At 46.3% G+C, this 24,202-nt stretch overlaps 1 protein-coding gene across 1 annotated transcript in view; it reads right to left on the bottom strand.

Moving 5' to 3' along the window:
- The window catches only part of BCL2 (BCL2 apoptosis regulator), a 96,604-nt gene extending 77,954 nt beyond the window's left edge, over positions 1 to 18,650 (bottom strand). The window contains exon 1 of the mRNA XM_059854026.1: positions 16,832 to 18,650. Coding sequence (XP_059710009.1) covers positions 16,832 to 17,416 — 585 coding nt within the window. The 5' untranslated portion in view covers positions 17,417 to 18,650. The remainder of the gene's footprint in view (positions 1 to 16,831) is intronic.
- Between the last annotated feature and the right edge of the window lie 5,552 nt (positions 18,651 to 24,202).

Genomic DNA, 24,202 nt, shown 5'->3' with positions numbered 1-24,202 from the left:
ATTTTAACATTATGATCCAGCTAATTATGATAATTTTTAATGTGGGCAGTGCCTCTTTAAAGAGATAAAATATTTTAGCTTGCAATTATATTTATTTCTATAAATATAATTAACTAATGGAGCTTAAGTTGCATTCCTGAATGGCTTGCATTTTATCTAAAAAAACCAACTAATAACTACAGAATATATAACTTATTCCTTCTCTTTGCAAACAGATTCTATATATTATATCCATAATAAAAACCAAGAGGTGCTGCCAGCTCTCTTTTGTAAACTTGTGGCCATAGGAAGTCTCTATGTTCTGCAACTTCACGTACTTACTCTTGACTGATAAAAGGCTCTTTTTGAAGTCAATTATAAGAGTGCAGTACCTTGAAGGGACTAAAATGGAGTAAAACATCTAAATACGATAATTTTTGTGTGAAAGCAACCACTTCTACAACAGCAAGGACATATCATAAATGGGAAGTTTTCCCCTACCTCCACACCTTAAAGCAAAGCTGCTCTCAGAGGGGGTGGGCACATGGGACCAACCATGGCTTCATGTCTGCTCACACTGAGGCTCATTGATGGCCAAGGAGCCACAACCATCTACCCCCCCTGCACTCTTCATTTGGCATTTCTCACCTGTCTTACCTTTGCAACAAAGGTTTTGCCTTCCAAGAACAATTTCATCTAAAATGCAACAGGCAGAGTTCCCTTAGCTCTGTGCTTCCTCTGTAACACATTTTATTTTCATATCCTTTCTGTCCATTTCTGCAGAGGGTATACACATCCAGTACCTTACGTGTTTGTCTGTATTAGATACTTTTAGCTTCTCACATGACTTCCATTAAAAAGAAAAAAGTTTCAGAAAAAGATTTATGAGCAGCATGAACATACCAGCCAGCTTGCTTTCAGAAAATTACAAATCTATGCAAGAACATGATGACAGGATGATTTTGAATGAAAATAACACCAGCATAATCCAAGCCTGGGAAATCATTCCTCTGAAATTATGTTCACAAAACCCCAAGGCTGATTTTTTTGGGTGCAAATTGGACTGCAAATCTCAAACTACAGGGCTACTCAGAGTAACCTTGGTTACCTCTGTAAAACTCTGCTGCACTCCGAGGACCAGCACGAGCCTGCCCAGCACCAAGTGCCCACCGAGGCTCGCTGGGAGAAGCGCTGTGATGCCGATGTCTCGCTCTGAGCCTTGGCACTGAGGCGAGCTGTGCCCCCAGCGAGGAGGGGACCTGCTGCCCAGTGCTACACCCAACAGCGAGCGGCCAGGTCACATACCCTGCACGGAGCATGGGACATGGATCCTCTCCGGCATGCGAGCCTGAAACCTCGGCTGACGCGGAGGGCCAAGGACTGCCTGCCAAGATACTGACTGCTGCGCTGGGCCCTGGGGTCATACATCAAATGTTCACATGCACTGACAGATGTTTATGTTGGTCATCCTGATTTAACTCCCATTACATCATTTACCAAGCTACTGATGTTATCATAAACGATTAAACAAGCCGGCAAAGGCGACTCAAATACAAAGCTGATTCCCTCATGGTATGAGGGCATTACCACTCCAGACTGTGTCTTGCTCTTATATCAAATTGAACAACTGCACAGATTCTTTAATTCATTTGAATGCTGTATGGAAAAGTGCTCCTTTTTTCCAGAAGACTGATTTCATTCATCATTTGACCATCACAGGATGAATGAAAGGTATTAAAAGGTAAGGGGGGGAGGGGGTCAGACTTGGAATCACAAATTATTAGTGTAAAACTAAAAACAGTTTTGTACTTTAATTAAGGAGCTGCTCAGGCTGGGATTCATTTAAACTACCTTAGTTCTTCAAAGTCTTCTGCATTATTTAGTGCTTCCAGTCACTTCTGGTTTGTGTCTGGACTATTTTAACATACTGAAAATAACTGAAAGTTCTGAGGGAGCAAAATTAATAAGCAGAGGAAGTCCTCAATCTTGTGTGTACATAACATGCTTGCTGCCTGCCACTGAAATACAGCATTATCAAATACAAGGGGTTAAATTTAAACTCCTTGACCACCTCCCTGCTTGCTTGGTTGTCATTAAGTGTGGGGAGGGAATAGGAAACACTTCACACATCTTGTTTTCCGCTTCTAATATATTTTTGAGTTTTCTAGTGCAGGCTTTGCTTGGATGTGTAATCACTGTGGAATGGCTACTATACTCTTGCTTCACTGCATAATACTTTCCCTTCCTCCTTCTGTAGGATTCCTCATGAAAATAGGCACTTTGTGCTTTTGGCCCTAAGGACAGAACATAATGTACTGTCTCTAGGAAAAAATTAAAAAAAGAAAAAAATCATTAAAACATTTTCCACTACTTAAAAAAACCTCGACACACGAAGTACTACTGTATTTCTGTTACACACATGACCTCATAGATAGATGTGTGCATCCACACACACAAATGCATTCAATTTTCAATTTAGCTATTTATAGAACTCTATAATTTTTCCTGGCTCAAGTTTTAGTAAGTCTTTCCTGATGGGGTTCAGTTCACACGGTTTTGCAGTCCATCATTTTGCTTCAAGTTCATATCCATGGAATGCCCCTCCCCGACCCTGCCTCCTCCCAGAACCCCATTTAATATTTTGCTGATTAAATTGGCCCTTTGCTTTACTGAACTCATCACAAAAACCAGCAGGTTTTTTATTTCCTAAGGAGCTCTGTGTGTCTTGACAATTTTTCTTGCAGTCTCCTAACAGCAAAGCTCAGGGATCCAGTTGCTTCTGTCTGCAACCACTCCTTTCTTGCTGATGAAACATGTAAAGCACACCTAGGAAGTCTTGGCAGAGAGGCACATAAGGATCTTCCAGCCATGCTGCTGCTCCCTTAAGTAGGAATGATGGAGATTTGGGGAGTGTTTGAGAATCATGGAGCCTTTGTCCAAGCTGGCAGCAGGGCAGAAGTTCTGGAAGACAGGCATCTATACAATGCTGCTCCACTTTCAGCGAGATGGGCAAAACAGAATGAAGTGTTCAGAGACCTCAAGGCAGGAGAACCTTTTCTTCCCTGTCTTCAGTCCCCTCATGCTTCAACAAACCATCCTGTCCCAGGGTAAGGATGCCCCTAGCTGGTTTAAGATAGATGGATCTGATGGTACTTCCATCTCTTCCCATTCTCCATCTGCTTTCCAGCTTGCCAGGTGGGAAGGCAAGGCTGAACGGCACTGCAGCCCAGCAGCTGTGTGAATGCCCACTGAGAGCTAAATGCCCATGTGTGTAACTTCCAGCTAAGCTCTGCTTTCACTGGGTAAGAAAAGCCATCCTGCCCTGTCAAGGTGCAGTGCTGGAATGCACAACAGCGACAAGAGGGAATTGCCTCCTCTCCCCACTCTCCAAAGCTTAGCTTACTCGGTCTTGGGGCATACAGTCCGCATAAAGGACAGAGAGGCAGTGCTCAGAAAGTAAAAAGTCATTTAAGTGAAAACCCATGAGGCAGATAACAGCTTGCTGCCAGGCTTCTCAAAATTTAAGTGTTGATTGTTCAGAATTTATGTCTAGATTTTTCTTAAGAATGCAATTTCCTGGCACATGGTACAAGTCACTCTAGACCTGCATGTCAGCACAGCAGGCATCCTGTTGCAAAGGTTATTATGGAACTATTGAATGTTTTCATGCCAAATTTGTCCAAATTAAGCCGAGGGGAATGGAAATACTTTCCCTGGATAGGTGGTGGTTGCATTAGGTGGGTTTGTTTATAAGGAGAATAAAAGTTACAGCTAAATATAAAAGCAGATATATCATAATATTGTCTGAGAACTTGAATAACATGTCATTCAGTCTGTGTGCTGTGGAAAGAACACGAAGGTCAAGTCTAAAATAAGATCAGTGACTGTTTGACAATAGAAACATGTAGGAGGTAGAGCAGGAGAATTTTCCACATTTTTTTCAAATGGCATTTTTCTTTCAAAAAATATCCTTCTCTACCTTGCAACGAGTCTGATGCAAAAAACCTGTTGAACTTCACGCAAAACATACTGCTGAATTCATTGTGTATTTGATCAGCCCCCTGGCAAACCTGTATTAGTAATTTGTGCCAACTGTTTACCTTTTTGCATTATGCTTAGTTGGGAAAATGAAAGAAAGCTGCTCTGTCGCATTTGTGTTTTCAAAGAGTTTCACTTTCTGCTTGAGCCCTCTCATTCTGCTTCCCTGGAAGTCAGAGACTTCAGTGAGTCTGTTGCTACCTTTTAAAGGTGAGCACACCTGAATTCCTGGCATTGGGGAGCACACAGAACCCTTGCCAAGGTCAAAAGGTGGGGGGGGGGAGGGGGAGAAGCTCAGCCAAAGTACTACTTGGAAATATTTTATAAAATCTAATGCATTCCTTTTTTGTTTTGTTCATCCACCAAAACCTAGGGTGAAGACATGATGTTAAGGTCTTGCCATTTGCCAAAGTGCAACGGAGGTGGAGATTTCAGCCTCTGCTCTGCAGCAGGCACAACCATCCCTCGGCAAGTCTTGCAGGAGAAAAGGAACTTGCAATCCCAGTCTTGACAGAGACATCCAATTTCCCCTACTTTTACTTCAGTCAGTGATGTCAGACATACTTTTTATTTGTCCCCTACATTCACTTTCAAATACAGTTACAGCCACTTCCCTGTAAAATGTGTTACAAAAGGAATCTTGCAAATGCCCTAATCCCCCCACCAACAGTTCCAATGGCAAAATCCCATGACTTTTAAAGCAAAGGCAAGAGACAGCTCAAGGCTCAAGGCAGCTGCCCTTCCTTTCCCTCTGAGCTGTGCTACACAGTCCATGTAGTTTCCAAAGCCAATGTTGAAAGATTAATTGCCAACTTGTTCCTCTATGGGAGGACTCTCAGGGTTTCTGGGAGGAAGGGCCTGGCAGAGGAAGGAAATGTGGGGGTAGAGCCTCCTCATCCTCTCCTCAGCTCCCCCAGCCTGTCCCTGTCCTCTGGAGACTCTGCTCCAAAGCTCAGGGTGGCAAGGTCCCTGTGCAGGGGAGGACTTGTCCCCTCTGAGGAACCTTCAGTGAGGCTGCAGGAGAGCTGGAAGAAGGAGCCAGTGCCCTGTGGCACACCAGCCTTAACAGGGGGTCAGAAGAAGCCCCAGGGACAGGCTGGCCAGACCCACTGCAGGGACAGGTCCTGCTTGGGTTTGTGCTCAACAGCCCCCTTCCACTTGACCTCCACACCCTGGGGCACACACGGCCAAAATTAGTATCACACTGAGGGCTGGCACACGGTGGCCTAGACCCTAACGATCCCACTGGGAATGCAGTATTGTTCTGGCCCTATTAACAATAATTTGCATGTTGTCTAATGGCCCTGGGAGGAAAAAAATAAAAATAAAAAGGGTGGCAGGCCCTGAGGGAAGAGAAGAGGAAATGGGACTGCTGCCATTTTCTTCTGAGACCTGGCAAAGTAAGAAGGCTGACTTTCTTAAGGAGCCAGAGGTAAAACCATTCATTGCAAAATTATTTAATCTCTAACTTAATCATTCAGCCTTCATTGCTTCAAGGCAGGGTTTTGAGAACCCGAGCCATTTGACTGCTCTGAAGAGCTCCTGTCAAACCTGCCTGATGGGGACCTTGATCATAGGAAACTGATTTTAGTGGGACTCTGGGCCTCTCCCAAGGCACTGGTGACAGTGATCTTTCAGGATGAGGAGTTGCTCTCAGCAGGAATATCTGAAGTACAGAGGCAAGGGACATCTGCACACAGTGCTTCCCCATCGAACTTGGAGCCTTACATATAAAGAGCAGTCAGCAACACTGAGCTGCCACAGTTCCAGTCATTATTTCCTTTTGTCGAGAGGAGTTTCTTTAGGGATCAAAGTCTCCTGAAAACCAAACAAGCTGCCTGTCCATCCCTTCCAAAAGAACAGGTAGTTTATTCCAGCTGTCAGCAACTGCAAACCAAACAGCTCCTCTCCCACTGTCAGTTTTTGCTCCAGGCCAGTTATTAAAGTTAAACAGTTGCGTTTGCAAGAATGATGTATTGTGTCTGCAGGGGGGAAGAGAAGGGAGTAGAGAGAGACAGGGGGGAAAAAAAAAAAAAAGCAAGCAAGATTTCTAAAACAAACCCTAGGCCAGTTTGCATAGTCTAACAGTGTGCCAGTGCTGCCTCTTCCTTCGGTCCATTGAACTCCCACAGAAGTCCCAGCCTGCAGGATGTACTACCATGTCACAAGCATCCTTCTCACTGTGTTGGGGAAAATAATTGGGTTTTTTAATAAAGGCAGGAGAAAAACAGCTGCTTGTAAAATAAATATACTATCCCCTTGTGAAAGAATCCACTTCAATTGGTATGAAAAAAGGTACAGGTTTCCCTACCACCTGTCCACCCAGACTGAGAGCAGAGTGGAAAGGTCCCTTCTCATGCTCCTAGAGCACCAGGGAGGCTCCCCAGCTTGCCCCTGGCGCTGAGGAACAGCTTCACTGGCCGAGCTGAGCAGGAGCAATCTCTAGAAAGCTGTTGTGGTCCTGATGGGACACTACCACCCCTGTCCCACACAGGCACAGTCAGAAGGATGTGTGTGGCATCCTGGGCTCCCCTTACAGTGAGGATGCCTGGAGAGGCCGAAAAGCACTCGCAAGGAAAAGCCGGAGGCAGCCTTGCTCCAGTTTTCCACCACCGCACAGCCGTGCCCAACCACCCACTGTAACCAGGGCTCTGCACAGCACTTCACTGATCCCTTACCCACATGCTCACTGCTGTGTGAGGCTAGACACCACCAGTTCTAGCACCCATACTGAAAAGAAATAGCTATTGACTCCAAACGGGCAAGGATTCCACACATTCAATCCAAATACATGGATTTTCTACTGCAGGGATTTTTTTCAGACAGCCATGAGCTACTGCAGAAGCCTGAACAGACTCCAGGCCGGCTCATTTACTTGCAGCCTTGATTGCCACCTGACATTTCAAGAGATTGGCTTATTTTCTCCCTTGTCAGGGCGCCCTGCTGCGGCACTCCGGCCCCGTGAGGAGCAAAGCCTTTCCCTCAGCCAAGCTCCACAGCAGTGCTGCTAATTACTGCAGATCTGGAAAACAGAGAAAGGAACGGGTCAAGCTGGAATCTGGAAACAACACAGGCATTAGGATTCCTTCTCAGTTATATCTGGGACCTTGCACATCCAGCAGCAGACAGAAGATAAGATATTTGGAGAGTGTGATTTAATGTGATGTGCCAGATCACTTCAGGAGAGGGGCTTTGGATATGTCTGACTTGAGCAAAAATTTGCAGACATTTGGAGCACAGTGTAGAATTTGCTTCAGTTATGAACGAGGGAGTCAGTACTAGTTTTTTTAGTGTCTTTTTTTTTTACTTAAGCTGTGAGTTCATTCTTGAGAATGAAACCTCAACTGGTTTTATCTATCTACAGCACTGACCACCTTATTCTGCTAATGGAAATGCCAACTCATTTACTAGAGTATTTATCTTTGATTTATTTCTAACTCTTTTTTCTCTATTAAAAATAAGAGATTAGAAATAGGATCCTCTACTACGTCTTATAACAAGTCTGAACATGTGAAGAATATTCTTAAGAAAGGAGCTCGTTCTGTTAGAGAAAAGCCTGCAATTCCATCACAAAAGCAGGCTACAGGACTGTTCCATATATTTCACTGGCCTGCTGTCTCTGGTCTTATTCCATCTTTCTAGTGACTCATGCAAGTCTCTCCAAGGCACATAGCAAGAATTTTGTCTTCTAAGCCTCAGTTCAGCAAGATATTTAAGAGTAACTTCAAGCTCATGGTTAAGCCAAAAGGTTTGATTACTACTCACTTTTTAAAAAAAATATTTTAAATTGCTATTGCTGCTTGCATCTGAACGTTTAGTGAATCTTGTGAATGGAAACACAAGAATACAAGTGCATAAAGATACTTCCTACAGGTGCATATGATACACCTATACTGCTCCTTCCCTGAAGTGCCACAGATAGCTTTTTCATACACTGGAAATAGAAAAGGAAAGACAAATTCCTTCTTGAAACACCAAATGAACTGTGCTGATACTTAAAGGAAAACACAAATACCATCACTTGCCATTTCTCACTGCTCACCCTTCCCCTACATAAAAACTAGAAATCAACACCTGAAACCCATCTTTTTAATCTGCTTCCATCACAAGGATTGCTAAACATCCAAACAGTGGAACTGAAAAAGCTTAAGACTAATTTCCGTTTAACTTTTTTTTCCTTCTTTTATCTCCTCTCCACTCAAATCTCACCCAAGATACTTTCACGACCTGACTCACTTTGCTCTTTCCCAGGCTAGCAAGCTCCAGCAATGACAAAATGCAATGCTACAGATTTGAGCTTTATTCTAAGCTCCAAATTACTAAACTGGACAATTTGTTCAAAATTGTACCTTGTATCACTCCTTTTTTTTTAAATTATAGACCATCATCTCAATTCATGATAGCAACAAAAAATTTCCCATACCTTGTGTGCTGTATAGCAAGAATACCTATTTCATATATGGGTTAACTGAAAAAGAGAGATATTAGTGATTTGCCCCATTTCCTATCGTGTATTCAGTACTACAGCAAGAAGAGGAAGTTAAGTTTTGACTCTTAGTTACTTTCTCAAACAACTGTGTGATGGCCTCTTTCAGTCACTATGCAAGGTAAAACGAGGCCTTTCCTTTTTCATTGTACCTGGCCCACATTCTTAAATTACTCACTGAAGTGTCCTGAAACCCACTGAGCTGCCTTTTCAATCAACAAAACAGAATCAGTCTTTTTATGCTTCCTAAGCAAAATAGCAATAAAATTCTGTATGCACTGAAGGATGCAGACTATTTCTTTCAACTAACTCAAAGTCATAGAATCACAGAATCATTTAGGTTAGGAAAGACCTCTGAGATCATGGAGTCAAACCACAGTCAAACCCAGCACCTGGTTCTTTTCGCAGAACTTCGATGACAAATACAAGCAGGATCGGCTTGCAACTTCAAATGAGAAATGGCAATGCATAACAGAACTCCAGACAGCACAAGAGTAAATTCTGTGATGTGGGTGCTCTTAGACACACATCAAGTGCATTTACAATTACCTTAACAAAACACATGCAGGAGTAAGTTTTCCCTGGATGGATGAGACCAGCAGCACATCCATCCCAGTATCCCCAGTCACTGACCCACACCAGCTGCTCTGGGGGAGAAGTAATGGAATTGATAATTTTGAAATAGCATTACCTGGAGAAAGCTCTACACTCAGCACCTGGTGATCTGATTTCAGCAGCTGATGTTACATTTACACCAAGGTGTATGACTGCCCTTTCAAGCAATTTGACTCAAAGAGCAGCACAGATGTTTTCCTTACTCTTATAAATAAATATCTAAACCTTTCCTGAATGCAGCTCAGTACTTTCACTCACAGCTTTCCCATGAAAACAACTTCCAAAGGTTAATGATGTGTTGCAGAAAAGGCTGCTTTTCTCTATTAGCTGAAAACCTGTGGCTTTTTCATTTGATCTTATTTTTCTTGCCGCATATACAAAGTAAACACAACTACAATTGTCCAAGTAAGTGCCTCTTCCTGTTCCTATTGAAGTCAATGGCAACACTTTCTAACACCAGATTTGTTTTCTTACTCATTAACTGTAAAATCCAGAAACTGGCAAGGCACTTTCAAGCAAGGGGGGAATTTTGCAAAGTCTATCAATATACAATAATTATGACAGCAAACTAACATTAAGATAAAATAACAGAAAATAAATTCCAGACTTTCAGATGCATTTGGAAAAGTTATCTGGGTTTCATAGTCTTTTGGGAGCCAAAAGGAAAAAAAAAGGCAAAAAAAAAAAGCCATCAGATTGTTAATGAGACTGAAAGCCAGAGTAAAATAAAAATCCCTCAAATCTGTCATCAGCACTCATGTTTGCCAAGGCCTGGATGTTATCCTGCTGGGGAAGAGAAGATTTATGGCATCGCACACCTTCATCCATCCTATTATTATATATGAAATGGAAAATAAAATAGGCTGGTACTGCCCTTAGAAATAATCAGTATTTTGCTGCCACTGAGTAACAAATGTTGTTATTATTATTACTAAATCAGCAGGAGGGCAGCCACGAGGTGCTCATAAATAAATTATTTTTAAAAAAACCAACAAACCAAACAGGGCTGGGCTCCACCCTCCCAAGGGTGTGAAGGAAAATAAAACAAGGATGGAGGAGGGCAGGGCAAGGCCAGACCTGGCACACATAGCTCCTGAGGGCCGGGTGGCAGCGCCCAGCACCCTGCCCAGCACCCAGTGCCAGCAGCAGGGATGGATGGGGGCAGTCAGGAAGATGAGGACTGCTGCTCCACAGGCTGCTGGTCTTGAAGCAGAAAGCAAAAACAGACAAAGAACCAGAACGTCTCACCATAACCCTGATCACCAAAAGGGATGGAAATGAATCAAGCAAGAAGTAAAAATCCTCTTTGCTAACAGGATAGTCATTATTCAATCATATTGTTTTTTAGCTCCATGACTGCCCAGGCTGCTGACCCAGTTTGGGGCTATCCAGACCTCAGGTCAGAAGCCAGTGGCCACTGCCTTACCAGAGCCCTGGGGCAGGACCATGGTGATAAAAGGCTTTGGGCTGGTTTGGCAAGGGGGCTGCAGAGCAGGATGGGGGACAAGGACACAGCACAATTGCACCAGCAAGCAGAGAGCCACCACTTCAGCCAGCCTTGCCCCAAGCCCCAGCCCAGCATCCCTTGGTGGCAATGGCAGAGCACAAGGCTGGCTTTCTGTGCGCCAGGCACAAACCACCACACGAGACCAAAACCACAGCAGAGGTTTCAGAGCGACACCTGAGCACCACTCCCGTTTCTGCATCCACCTCCCTCCACCATGCCAGGTCCAGCCCGCTGAGAGATGACCCTCTCTCTCATCAAGGACACCTGTATTGAGCACGAGGGCTTAATGTTTGCTGGCGAGGCAGTACAAAGTTCCTGTGCTGCCTTAGGAAGCCCGGGCCCTGGGATCTGGCCGCTGGGAAAATGCTTCTGCTCCACATGCAATTTCACACACCACTGCATAGGTCTTGTGATTCTCCTGCTAGAGCCATGCTTTGCCATCGGAGGAACGCTTGTGCCTCGGCAGAAAAATTCAACTGGATTTTCTTCATGGATTACCGACTCTGAATTTCAAGCTACATACTCAAAAAACTAAGCTCCTTACTGTCCAGCAGAGCTAACACAGCAGCTCGGGAGATGCCTGTGTTAGTGCAGGCACAGAACAAACTAATTTCTCAATACTGAAAGTAAAGTAAAAGTTTTTAATAGGATTGCTGTTTGAACTTTACAGTTCTTTGCAAGATCAAGGCAAATGACATCATCTCCAGAAGTGAGACCCCTGATTCTGAAATTTTAAAGGTCACAGTCAATACATTTTTTTTTTGTTTTTTTAGAAAAAAAACAGACTTCTGAGAAAATATGCAGCCCACTGTTTTTGCAAGTTACAGAGAAAGCTATTATAAATGAAAGGGACTAGAGAACCACAATCATTTTCTCTTTCTGCCCTAGCTCTTCTCCTTGCTTCGGCACAGATACTCCGCAGAATTAATTTCTTTCTCTTCAGCAACAGCAAAAAGAAAAATATTTTGATAATATTTTGAGAAATTGATTATAAACCCACAAAGCCACAAAAACTGGCAAAGGACCTAGAAGGTGCAACACTTGAAACTGCCAATTCACTTATTTAACAGAGTGGATTTCAGATAGTTTCCTTTTACCAGTCAAACAGTGACTTGGGGTTAGCCCCACTGGGGATTGAGTCGTTACAAGGCCACGCGTCACCACTAAAGAAAAGTCAAAGCTCCTCTGCTCCATGCTCTCCTTGGCAAAGCATGTGGCATCCCTCTGCAAGCAAGGTGAAGTCCTGTGCTGAAAGAGCAAGAGGCTTTTGCTTGGAACTTGCACAAGAAGCAGCGTGTTATGCAGGAGGGTGCCTGGCAGAGCAGCCCAAATCCAGAGACCAAGGGATGGGATTTTGGTCAGCACGAGCTCTGGCAGGACCCTGTGCCACACTGATCCATGGTCTCTTGCTCTGTCCTTGAGGCAGATGCCTCTGCCATCCCTCACCTTCATGACACAGCCATGGACCACTGCGGGGCACAGAAATCCTCCCAGCTTCCTGTCCAAGGTGTGCCACCAAGCAAAGAAAATTAATTATTTAATAGGCACAAAATAAAAGAGGTAGCTTGGTGATTAGGACAGTCAGCTCAGGAGAAGAGAAAGCTGGGGTCTTGTTGCTTATCTAAGAAGCATTTATTCATTTGGCTGTGGACAGCCACCTGAGAAAACACATCAGACTGCAGGAATTAGACACCCTAGTTCTTCCTCCTCCACCAAATGAAATCTCACCCCTGTAGAATTAGAAGGAGCCCTGTTGCCAGAGGGGAAGACACCTCAGCAAAATCAGCAGCCATCTGGAAGGTGAACCCTCCAGAGATGTTGGAGATGTGATGCCCCACTGCCAGGCTGGAGAAAGTCTCATTGCCAAAGCTCAGGAGAGGCCTAAACTAAGGAGCCGCCAGGAAAAGTGGGGACTTCTCCTCAGATGCCTTTGCATCAAGCGAGGATGGCACCTAAGAGACAGCAGCTGGGCCAAAGCGAGCCTGCCAGATTTGGGACATGGAGGTTCTTGGGAATGGTGTCCCACACCGCCCCGAAGGACCTCCCTTCTCTCAAGGCAGAATCAGCTCCTGACTAGCTCGGGTGAGGAACAGTGAAAAGCCAGGGACTTCCATCACCACTCTGGCTAGGCAGGCACTCGGAGGATGCAAGTGCTGATGTTCCACCTAAGGTCCACTTCGGGCATCTAAATCCTTCTCCGTATGTGGCCTTAACTCTTGAGCAGAATGTAAAGAACCACAATAAAGGAACAGAATCCCATGAAAACACATGGCCATTGAATTCCTGGTTCAACTGTAAATACAGTAATTTAAAATGAAGTGTTCTTGGCTGAATTTTCTCTCTGGTTCTCTCACCTGGGCTTCTTCTCATACTTTACATCAAAAATGTACATGTCTATGTAAATATGATGGTGCCTGTGTCTCCTTCTGTAGTGCTCATGTTCTTGTTTTTTCTTGAACAGCTTGGAGAAAGCCATATGTTGGACTAGAAGTGCCCAGAGCTAAGCATGGCTCCCACGTCTGTTAGGTTGTGTGCCCAAAGAGGGAACCCATCACTAAAGACAAACACAGTTGTTTCTCCCACACCAACTGCATCCCTTCAGTGTTCCCCATGTCAACGTCAAAAAAAGTTGCCAAGTCCGACAGGCCATTGCCAAGCCAGTCCTTCTGTAGCTCTGGAAATTAAAATGAAGCCATTAAGTTTTTAATCAGAAAGCATATATTATACCAAGTACCACAGAGATGAGCTAGTTCTCCTCTTTTTTCTTTTTTAATACAATTAAGATGTTATCAGGCCAAAGTACAATATTGCGGTATCCTGGCCAAAGTGAAAATCTTTGAAAGCAGCATTTATTTGCCACCAGAACCACAAGCTAATAATGCAGATTACGTGCAGTCCCCATCTGTTGCTTTTTCTAAGTTTTGAACAAGCCCATGAGGCCGTGTATTGTAAGGGCATTAACAACCCCAGACACCATTATCAGCAATGTCTAGTGCCTAAAATTTATACTCCACCAGCTATATCCCCCTCCCACGCTGCCCTTCGATATGCTTTCCTTCTTTGTTTCCCTTGCAATATAAAGAATTCACATCCTGAAAACACACTGCCAATTTACAGAATGGATTCAGACCAAAGAGACAAATAAGAAAAACACGTCAACCAAATTTCAGACCTGAGTGTAAGACACAGGCCCATTCATGAGACACAAGGCCCATGTTGCCCAAACTACCAGCTGTGTAAAACATGCTCTCATGACTAACTGTGACACTCTCTTCTCTGGTACTGTGCAGCCTCTAATAAACTTACCACTCCACAAAATACCAAGGAGCCAAAATATGAAGGAGGAGAAGGCTACAGCAGCCAGGGCTCCTGCCTGTTGTAGCACCCTGCGTGACAGGGAGATCTTGCAAGAGGCTGTGCTGAAGTCCTACCAAGCATGACCACATACAAGGCTACTTTGGAAGAGCCATTTATGAATAAGGTTCATCCATGGGGTATGGTGCAAGAGGCAAGTTGAAGACCGAGCACATGTATTAAAGCATCCTTTTACACTGACAGATCCTGAAATCTAGAAAAAGAAAAAAAAAATGGAAAAGAAAAATCCACTGCCCCACGCCCTCCTTGATTTCTTCTGCCTGAAGAGAGGATCCCAAAAGCTGCGTTTGCAACTTCATGTTAGTCTTTTGTTCTTTGTAACCAGCTATAAGGTTTTGCCTGTGTTTAATAATGCTAGGCTCACAGGTACCAGCCGTATACCAGAGAGACAAGCAAAAGCCACCTTCAGGTGGTATTTTGCACATCTTCCATGTGTACATTACAAATAACAAGTGACAGTAAACGGTATCACGTGCATCCAAATTCTGAATGGAAACGGTATCACGTGCATCCAAATTCTGTTGATAGGAAACCTCAATAAACAACTAAATGGCTATTGATAAGAAGTATCCTTTCCTTTTAAAGGCAGTCATTGTTTACAATCCTGGTTTCTTGTACTTCTAACTGTCGAGCGACAGCTCCAGCACTCGCCTCCTCCGGCCAATCACGCCTGGTAACACCTGTCTTTTCACATTCTCGGTTTTATTCATTATTTATGTTTCTCTTTACACAATACACCCACAGGACAATACATCTCCAGCATGCTTATGATTTGATCCAAAGCTCACTGGAGTCAACAGAATGACTTCACTGGCTCTGGAGCAAACCGAGGGCCCCAGCTCCGCAGACGGGCTTCCAGCCTGAGGAGGGACTTACGTACAAGTCAGGCATCCCAGCCCAGAAGTGCAGTCGCAAAATCCCTAACCCTTTAGCTGCTCGTCTCTGAACAAGCCAAGCTCTCCAAAAGCCTGAACCATTCAGGTTTTTTTTTTCCCTCCAGTTATCTGTTTTCTGAAGAAAGACCCCCACAACACTTACAAACCCTCTGTAGTGATCCATGAACTAGGGGGTCAGGGGATAGACCTGCCTCTCCCAAGTGTGGTCCCAACAACCAAGTGCTGGAGTCATGCTGTGTGTATGTGTGTATATACTTAAGTGTGTGTCTGTGTATGTGTGCATATTTGTATATAATACACAGACACACAGACACACACACACACACATTTTTTGCTCCCCCTTCTGGCCCCATGAATCTTGATTTTTTTTTTTTTTTTTCTTCTTGATGGAAGCAGAGGAGAGCAGGAGAACAATCCTGCCTCTAGTGTGACTTGTAGGCAGGGATCAGCAGCACTTCTCTGGGAGGTGCGCAATGTGGATTCCTGTTGAGAAAAGGGCCCCAAAGCCTTGCTCCCTCTGTTACAGCAGCAGGAGATGTCCTCTGCATCCCTGGACATGAATCCCCTTTAGTCAGGCGGGTTCAGCAGCAGGGAAGGCAACACCTTCATTTTTTAACAGAGATAGTCAATACAGGCAGCACATTATTTAGCCTAACACTGATTTACCAAGAGGCCCAGGGCTAACAAACACCAAGTTTGAAAAACATGTTAACTGGGAAACATACATGTAATTTACACTTTTCTACATACACCTCTTAAAGGTGTGCTGTGTAACTGAGTCAGCTTTCTGTATTTCACAGGAGACCAAACCTGAAATTGCCAGTGTCCTACCTAGCTGACCTCCATTTCTAGGTGAGTTATGCCAGCTCTCAACATAGGTTTCTTCTTCAGTATAACTTCTGCCTTTTCTCCCTCCAAAACAGTAATATCATAAGCTCTACATATACAACAGGTTTGGTTTGTGGGAGAGCAGCTGGACCACATTTTGTTCCAGTACATCAACTAATAAAGGTAAAAAGGAAAGAAATACCCTTCTAATTCAATGCAGTTACTTATTCTGGAATGAGAGGGAGAGAGAAAAAGGAAAAGCTTTTGACTGATTACAAGTGAAAAAGCTGTCCATTTTCCACAAGTGGAAAGCTTCCCCTTCTAGTTGATGCTGAAGCCTGCCCCAGACAGAGGTGATCTCTACCCCAGAAACACAGCCACCCATCAGATCACAACAAATACTCGTTTTCCAGAACAATCCCACAGACATGGCTCCCAGCACCTTTGTTTCATCTCAAGACAAAGATTTTTCACTCTAGACTTATCCCATAAAACCCCACTCCAGTGACAACCACGGCTGCAGACACTGCCACTGATGGCCACCTGCTTGCTGGTAACACCAGGATCCCGTGTTTGTTGCACACCAGTCTGGTACATCACCCCTCACAGGCAGGGATACTGCATGCACACACACACAGGTGGCCTCTGCTGTCCCGACACTGCCTGGGACCTGCCACAATGTGTGTGTGCCTCTTCTGCCTGGCAGCTGGATGGGCATCTCTGCTGCCCCTCCCACCCCACTGCACAACCTTGGCTGGGAACCTGCCTCCGTTCTGCCAACAGGTGAGGGTGGACAGGAGAAGTGGAGACCACAGGAAAGTGGAGATCACTGATGAAGACAGACCCTTGCTCACCCCTTTTGCTCACCCCTTTTGCTCACAAGCTGTAGCAGTTCCCCTCAACTCAAACCACTCCACCCTACCCTGCATCGAGGTGAAACTTGACAATTGGCAAAAGGCCTGCACTGCTTTGGCACATCCCACTGCAGACACCCCCTGGGCAAACCTTTTGCTGCCACGAGTGTGATCTCCTGGGCACTGCCCAACCCAGGGTCCCACCAGCCACGGGCCGGAGCTGGGAGAGGAACCGAGCAGTCGGGGGACTTACCCAGCCTCCGTTGTCCTGGATCCAGTTGTGCAGCTGCCGGTTCAGGTACTCAGTCATCCAGGTGGCAATGCTGTCCACAAGGTGAGACATCTCCCGGTTGACGCTCTCCACGCACATCACACCGCCAAACTCGAAGAAGGCCACAATTCTGCCCCAGTTAACCCCATCTCGGAAGAGCTCCTCCACCACCGCCACGAAGCGGCTCCTGGCCGTGAAGGGCGTCAGGTGCAGCTGGCCGGACATTTGGGCAAAGTCCCTCTGGTAGCGTCGGGAGAACTCGTCCCCCGCCTGGCGCAGGACGAGGTGGACAACCTGGGGTGCGGGGCGCAGCCCCTCAGGCGGGGGCGTGTGGCTAGCAGCAGCCGAGCCGGGGGGCTCGGGGTGCGGAGACACCAGCCCAGTGTGATCAGAGGAAGTCCCAGCAGCAGCAGCAACCGCAGCAGCAGCAGGAGCAGAGAGACCTGGAGGCAGGGATGCCCTGTCCTCGCTGGCAGGCCAGTCGTATCCCCTCTGAGAGAGTTTATAGTGGATGTACTTCAGCACTATCTCCCGGTTATCGTAGCCTCTTCTCCCCGGATGAGCCATAATTCCCACGAGGAAGCAGCAAGAGGAAGGGAGAGAGGAAGAAGAGGAGCAGGATGAACCCAAAAAAGTAAAGCAGCCAATAATAATAAAATTAACACCAAAAATTATAATCCAGTTATTGTATTGGACACGGTTTCATTCATGCTGGTGTGGGGGAGCTCTCGGGGTCTCGGAGGTACTTTTGTCTTCTCAGTGTTTCCTCCTTGGTTTGAGATGCACGGCATAAATAGGGATTAAAATGCTGTAAATACTTTACTTCCAGGTGCACATTTATTACTTATTATAAATTTACTTTAGAACCATTTCCTCCTCGGTGTTGAAATACATTTTAAAAAATATTATACCGACTCAAAATCAGGTGCATTTTCCCCTAGGTGCTGGACTACCATGGACACGAAGGAGCGGACGAAAACACTGTAAAAACTGCAATTCAACACAATTTGCTAAAGCAGCCTTGGATGGACGTTAATCCAATGCACTTTTTGCTAGAAACCTCAACATTAGGTTTTGGGTTTTTTTGTATCACAAACTAAATTTCCTCTGTAAAGTACTTACTTGGACTATAAATATGTTCCTCTGTCAAGTTTCCTCTAAAAGAAAAATAGCAACAATAAAATCCAAACATCACAAGTCTTCAGAAGCGTTAAGTTCTGGTTGCTTTGATGCTTCAAGTCAACAAGGGGATGGGAAAGGGGCAAAAAAAAAAAAAATTTCTACGATTTCAAATGTTTTTTCCCAGACTCCTGTTTAACAGACATCTCCAAAGATGTGTCAAAGCTCAGAAAATCCCGCCTCGCAGACCGGGAAGGCGAACAACCCCAAAGAGACGGAAAATCCTGGAGACCAGATGAACCACATTTGAATCCAAGCTCTCGCAGAAGTGCTCTGTTTTTCCCTCCAGTGCAACGTACAGACATATGCATTTACGTAGTTTCATTCAGACACCGATCGCAGGAACCCGGTGCTTCCACACACACGCACGCACACACCCAAAAAAATTTAAAAATCAAAAAATAAAAAATTGTTTGTATTTAGGAAATAAATTCTTTTTCACAAGAAAGAGCGAAAAAAAATTAATTAAAAAACGAAAATAAAAATAAAGAAGGAAAATTGCTTTTGACTGCTGCCATTTCCCGAGCAGCTTTGTATCGGCGGAGGAAGAGCCCCTGGCGCTGCCGAAGAGGGGCGCGGACGGGGCGTGTGTGCGGTGTGACTGGTGCCGATGGGGACCGCGGCCGCGGCGCCGCTGCCCGCCCGCCCGCCCGCCCGCGCAGCCCCGCGCACCCCGCCGGCTGGGGGCGGCTCCTCCGGGCGCTCCGCGCTGCTGCTGCCGGCGGCGGCGGCGGCAGCGGCGGCTCCGGACGGCGGCGGCGGCAGCGGCGGCTCCGAGCGGCGGCGGGCGCGGGCGGGGAGCTCTCCCGGCGGCGGCGGCAGCGGCGGGGGGAGCGGAGCGGAGCGGCGGGGGCGGGGGCGGGGAGAGGCGGGGAGGAGCGGAGCCCGAGGGGGAGGCTCTGGCCCCGCGCAGCGTAGCCGGGCGCGGTGGTTTCCTAGAGCTCCGCCTCACGCTTCATTCAAGAAAAGGGGGAAATGGGGAGGAGGGGGTGCTTAAAAAAAAAAAAAAAAGAAGAAAAAAAAAATAGGCGGCGGCGGCGGGGGGAGGCGAGCAGCCCCCCGCGGTCCGGGCCCGCCCTCCATCGCGGCGCGGCCTGGGGCCGGCGGCGGGGCGGCGGAGGAGCCGCGGAGCGCGGCGGAGCGGCGGGCGCGGAGGGGCGGCAGGCTCCGGGGCCGCGGGCGCTGCTGCCGGCCCCGCCGCCACCGCCGCCCGTGCGGAGCAAGCGGCGGCGGGGCCCGTGGCTGCCGGCCCTCCGCGGCGGAGCGCGTCCCGCTCCGGGCCGCCCCGCCGCGCGGATTCATTTAAATAATTTTTTTTTTTTTTAAATAAATGAAACGGGGACGGAGATAAAAAAGAAAATAAAGAAGCCCCAATGCACCTTTTAAAAAAGCAAAGTGGCCCGCTGCAGGCGCGTGGGGCTCCGTGGATTTTGGTTGGAGGTTGTGCGCGGCCGCGGAGCCCGAGCGCTGCCGATCCCGCCGGCCCGGCTGTGCGGGTACCCCCCTCCCGGCGGCGGCCCCGGCCATGCGGGGTCCCGCACACCTGCTCCGCGCAGGCCGCCCCCCGGCCGGTGTTCAGGCGGTGGGACAGGCAGGGAGTTAGGTTTTAGGACTTTTTGTAGAAACGGAGCTCAGGCTTGTTTGTCCCTGTGCCCCGGCCTGAAGAATTTTTTTACATTGAAGAGAGGCATTGAGGAGCTGCTTGAAGATGAGGTCAATCTGGAGTTACCAAAGAAACTGAGTTAACCTTTAAAGCTGATTAAACCCACAGAGCTGGGAAATAGCGATGGCTCAGCCCCCTTGCCATCCCGAGCAGCGACATTGGGGCCAGGATGTGTAATGCTGGGATTGCCCCAGCTGAAATGGAGCACCATACCGGGGAAATGCCAAGCCGAACGGGAGAAGGACATTCCCTTTCCAGGCGCCTTTCTCTGCTCAATACAGGAGGGGAAAAGAGACGTTTGATAAATTCTTCCAGTTTTTGTCGATATAAGGGTGACTGGGATGATAACCTCATCTGTAAATTACCCCGAAACTAAAAGGAATAAAATGCATAAACAAAGCTGTGACCCTGAGTTCTCTTGGACAGAGGGCTCTGGGAATGAATGCACTCTGCCCTCCGAGTCTGTTTTTAGAGATGGTTCCTTCAGGTTCTTTCAGGACCGGTCAAGCATAGTTCAGAGGGTGGCTGGTCCTCTGAGGAAATGGCATTGGCGTTGGAAGGGAGAGCAGCTGTCCCTCCAACAGAAGAAGGGGAAGTCTCCACGTCCAAACGAGGATTCCCCTAAATGGAGCTCACCTGTGCCCTCGGTGGTCCAGAGTTTTGTTTCAAGGCCGCACCGAGGAATTGGTTTCTGACCTGTACGGAACAGCGCCTTTCCAGGCGCCTGAGGAGGCGTTCAGGGTGTTTAACCCTTCTGGCGTCTGTTTTTTAGGGGGGCACGGGGAGGCACTCGGCACCATACCTAGTGCCAGCATCCTCCCCTCTCTCCCTCTCTTCCTGTCTCCTCTTCCTCTCCCTCCTCTCTCTCCTCTCCGGCGGGCGGCTGTTGCCACCCAGCGGCCGTCGCTCGCCCCGAGCTCGGCCCCGACAGCCCCGGGACCCCGCTCCGTCCCTGCGGGAGCGAGGAGCTCGCTCGCCACATACCCGCCCGGGAAACTGCGGCGGCGAGGCGGTGCCCTCTCATCTGTCCTGCGTGCACTCTCGCCTGCCGATCTCTGAAACGGGGTTGGCTATGGATGGTTGAGTTCTCTGGAGTTAAGAGGGACAGAGATTGCAGGACAGCAAGTGAAATGAGTTCATATAAGACTGATGATGCTCTGTGAAGTCGTGGAGTAAGGGCTGTTACCTGACCAGGGTGAGTGTGCAACTCACAGCATGGTTTAATGATGGACCACGAGCTCATCTCATCTCCATCCATATGAAAGACTCCCAAAAGTAAGGTGCTTTTGATGAGCTGAAGGATGGCTTCTGAGGGCAGAAATGCAGTCAAGGGATCTGTCAAGCAAGTAACACCATCACCTTTATATTCTTTCACCAAAAGAGAACAAAGAACAAGAGGTCTCTCAAAACTGAAAGTAACCTGACATTTCCATGTAGCCATTTCCATGGTTTAAATGGGACAAGTGATACAGGAAATCAGAAAGGCCAAAACCAACCTGGATGCTCATTATGTCTGTCACTGTGCTGGTGACTGAATCTAATGCAATTGGTCCTGCAACTGAAAATGCATCACAGAGATGTTAAGTAACACAGAAACCCTGTCTAGGTGCACAATGATGTTCTAGCAAGATCAGTTTTAAAGCCCAAAGAGTAAATCAGTGTGGTACAGATACAAAAGATGCATATAAAATCAATGGGATTTTGTAAGGAGAAATAGAAAATATCACTGATTTTATGGTATTTAAAGGTATTTTGCATGTAGAAATGCAAGTGAGGCCAGCTAAATGAACAGAGTGTACTGAGGACACAGTCAGAAATATAAGAGTTTCATAATTTCTAACTGACTCCTGATGGAAACAGGTACAGCAAAATTTTATGAGATACCCTGTTTGAAGGGGATTTAGTAATGATGCTTCTTCCTCACCAGCTCCACATTCAGCACTTTGTTATGGGAATGATAGCTCCCAGCTTTTAAAAAAAGTTTAATAGGAAAATAGTGGTCATGGTTCACCAGCAAGCTTGCTAACACCAAACACAGCTGAGACTGTACCAAAATAATATAAAAAACACAAGGGAAAATCCTGGGAAGTGTTTGCTTTAAGCAAGGGTATTAGCATTGAGTCATGGGAAACAAAAACTGTGCCTTGAAGAACGACAAATTGGGACTCTGTAAAAAAGCAAAACAAAATTATGCACACTTGAAGCCTTGTTCTTAACATTAAACGTCAAAAGCATTGCATCTGACCTGTACGGCTCTAATTGAAGGGAGCGGCATCTTAAAAGCAATTATGCTACCTGAATGGGTGATAAACATCTATTACTGTGTCACGAGTTTGCATCACAGCACTGCTTTTCACCTTGCTTGTTTGTCTGAGCTCAGCAGGATAAAACAACAGTTAAGAAGACATCCAAAACAAAGGCAATATGGTTTTGGAGGCAGATGGAGGAAATGGCAAGAGAAGATCAGGATTTATAAATGAACATGCAATCAGTGCACAAAGTCAGCTAAGAAATCATGGGGCTTTTAGGTAGCAGAATAAGATGCTGACTACTCAAGATCTGATCCTGCAAGTCCTTCCACACACATTTACCTTTATGTGAGTCAGCCCGCCGAAGTTAATCAGACTTAGAAGAATTAGCTGTACGAAGAATTGGAACTTGATTAGGAATACAAGCAGCAGCTCACCTGCAGAAAGCTCTTTTGACACTAAAGAGAGGTGAAAGCATTGCCATTCAGGCATCAGTCAGGTCTGGTAGCATGAGGGACAGATTATTTTCTTGAGATGGCTTTCTTATCCATGCTTGGGCAACTGACCAGACAGGATCCTGGAAAGCCTGCTCTTTCTTCAGTGGCCTCCCAGATGCCCACTGCTACATCAGTATTAACAAATGATGTAGAAAAATTTGTTATATCTGGCAACTCTAAACTTCCCAACAACCTGAAAGCAGACTCCTTTTCCCTGTACCTTTGTGTTAACATCAATAGGCTTTCAGCAGCAATCCTGGCTCCTGGTGACCTGCCCACCCTTTCATTTCCTTGGCTCATGTGCAGGGAAGATAGAGAGATTCTGCAAATTATTGTTTAAAGCCTTGCCTGAGCAGGCACGAAATAAGCAGGATGTGTGTTTGCACTCACAGTGAGCAACGACATTGCCACATTTTTTTTCTGAAAATCTGCAGGGGTTTTCTATTCTGCAAAAAAATCAAAACCACCATCACCACCAACCAAAACCCCCAACAACAGTAAACTAAATTTGAGTGACCTGAAAGAAGCATTTAGAGCAATATAGGTAAATACACCTATGACATCGGAAGAGGTCCATTGCCTTATGGTGTTGGAGCACAGCTTAAATACTGGCTTTACTGAAAGAGTCCACTAAGACTGTGCCCACAGGTGGGGAATTTGCACACATGCAAATCACCAAGCTGCTCCTCACACAGCCAATGGCTCTGTAAATGCTTTTTGGTGCTGTGTCCAGTGAGGTATTTGTCTGTCCGTGCCATCCACTATGGCCCTGCTTCCCTCAGTTCCAGGCATTCAGTGCTGCTCCCTCCCATGCCAGCATTCATTTACTCTGCATGTCTTTGTTCCTGCAAGAGCTTTCTAACTCGCCCTGAGTAAAACTAACCACCAACCACATGACCTTTCATGTTTTGTTTCTGTCCGTGAGACCACAATACCCACGGATCTATGGTATCTCTGCCAAGCTGGATGAAATGTCTTGAAAGCAATATTCTTGTAGAGACTTGCATGGATGCACATAACTCTCTGCTATCAGGTGCAACCATTTATTGCTTAGACTCTCTCAGCTGGTTTGCACAATGTGTGGCCCAGCATTGCTGCCTAGGAAGCAGCTGTCTGTTGTATAGAACACTTTAAAAATCAGTTTTCTGCATGAAAAAAGTATAGGAAAAGATACTACCCATGAAGCCTGGATGCATATTTTCCTCATTCTTAACCAGGATAGTGGCAGGCTAACCTGGACAAACCTCCTCACTTCTTCAGAGTGCATTCCTGAAATGGGAGATTGCCTTTCATCCGGCTGGTGTTGCAAATGCTGCAGGTGTGGAGTGGATCCTTTTTGGCTGGAAGCGCTTACAGAGCAGATAATGCTACTGTAAAACACTTAAAGCACGCCCAACCTGCAATTATGGTTTATTTCATGGGGTTTAATTGTGCTCATCAGGAAAGGCAGCTGGATTAGATACTTGGATAATATCCTTAGGGTCCAACATAGCAAACAGCTCCTGGCTTTCAGATGCCTTTTATTGTACTCATTCCTTAACCATCTTCACTTCTTGTCAGGATCCATAGGCCCCATGGTTTGGAAGGAGGCAAGCAGCCCTGGATATCTCTTTCTTTGACTGACATCTCTTGTGGCAGTACTCTTGTACTTCTCTATGTGGCAATAGGGTCTTGCCTTCACAAGAGCTGAGCTGTCTCGGCACCTTTCGCAAGACACCAACCTGTGCTTGTGACTGAGGCAGTGCCGCCCATGCCCTGTCTTTCT

Source organism: Haemorhous mexicanus, chromosome 1 (assembly GCF_027477595.1).
Source record: "Haemorhous mexicanus isolate bHaeMex1 chromosome 1, bHaeMex1.pri, whole genome shotgun sequence".
NCBI lineage: Eukaryota > Metazoa > Chordata > Aves > Passeriformes > Fringillidae > Haemorhous > Haemorhous mexicanus.
This window is presented reverse-complemented; position numbering and strand designations above follow the sequence as displayed.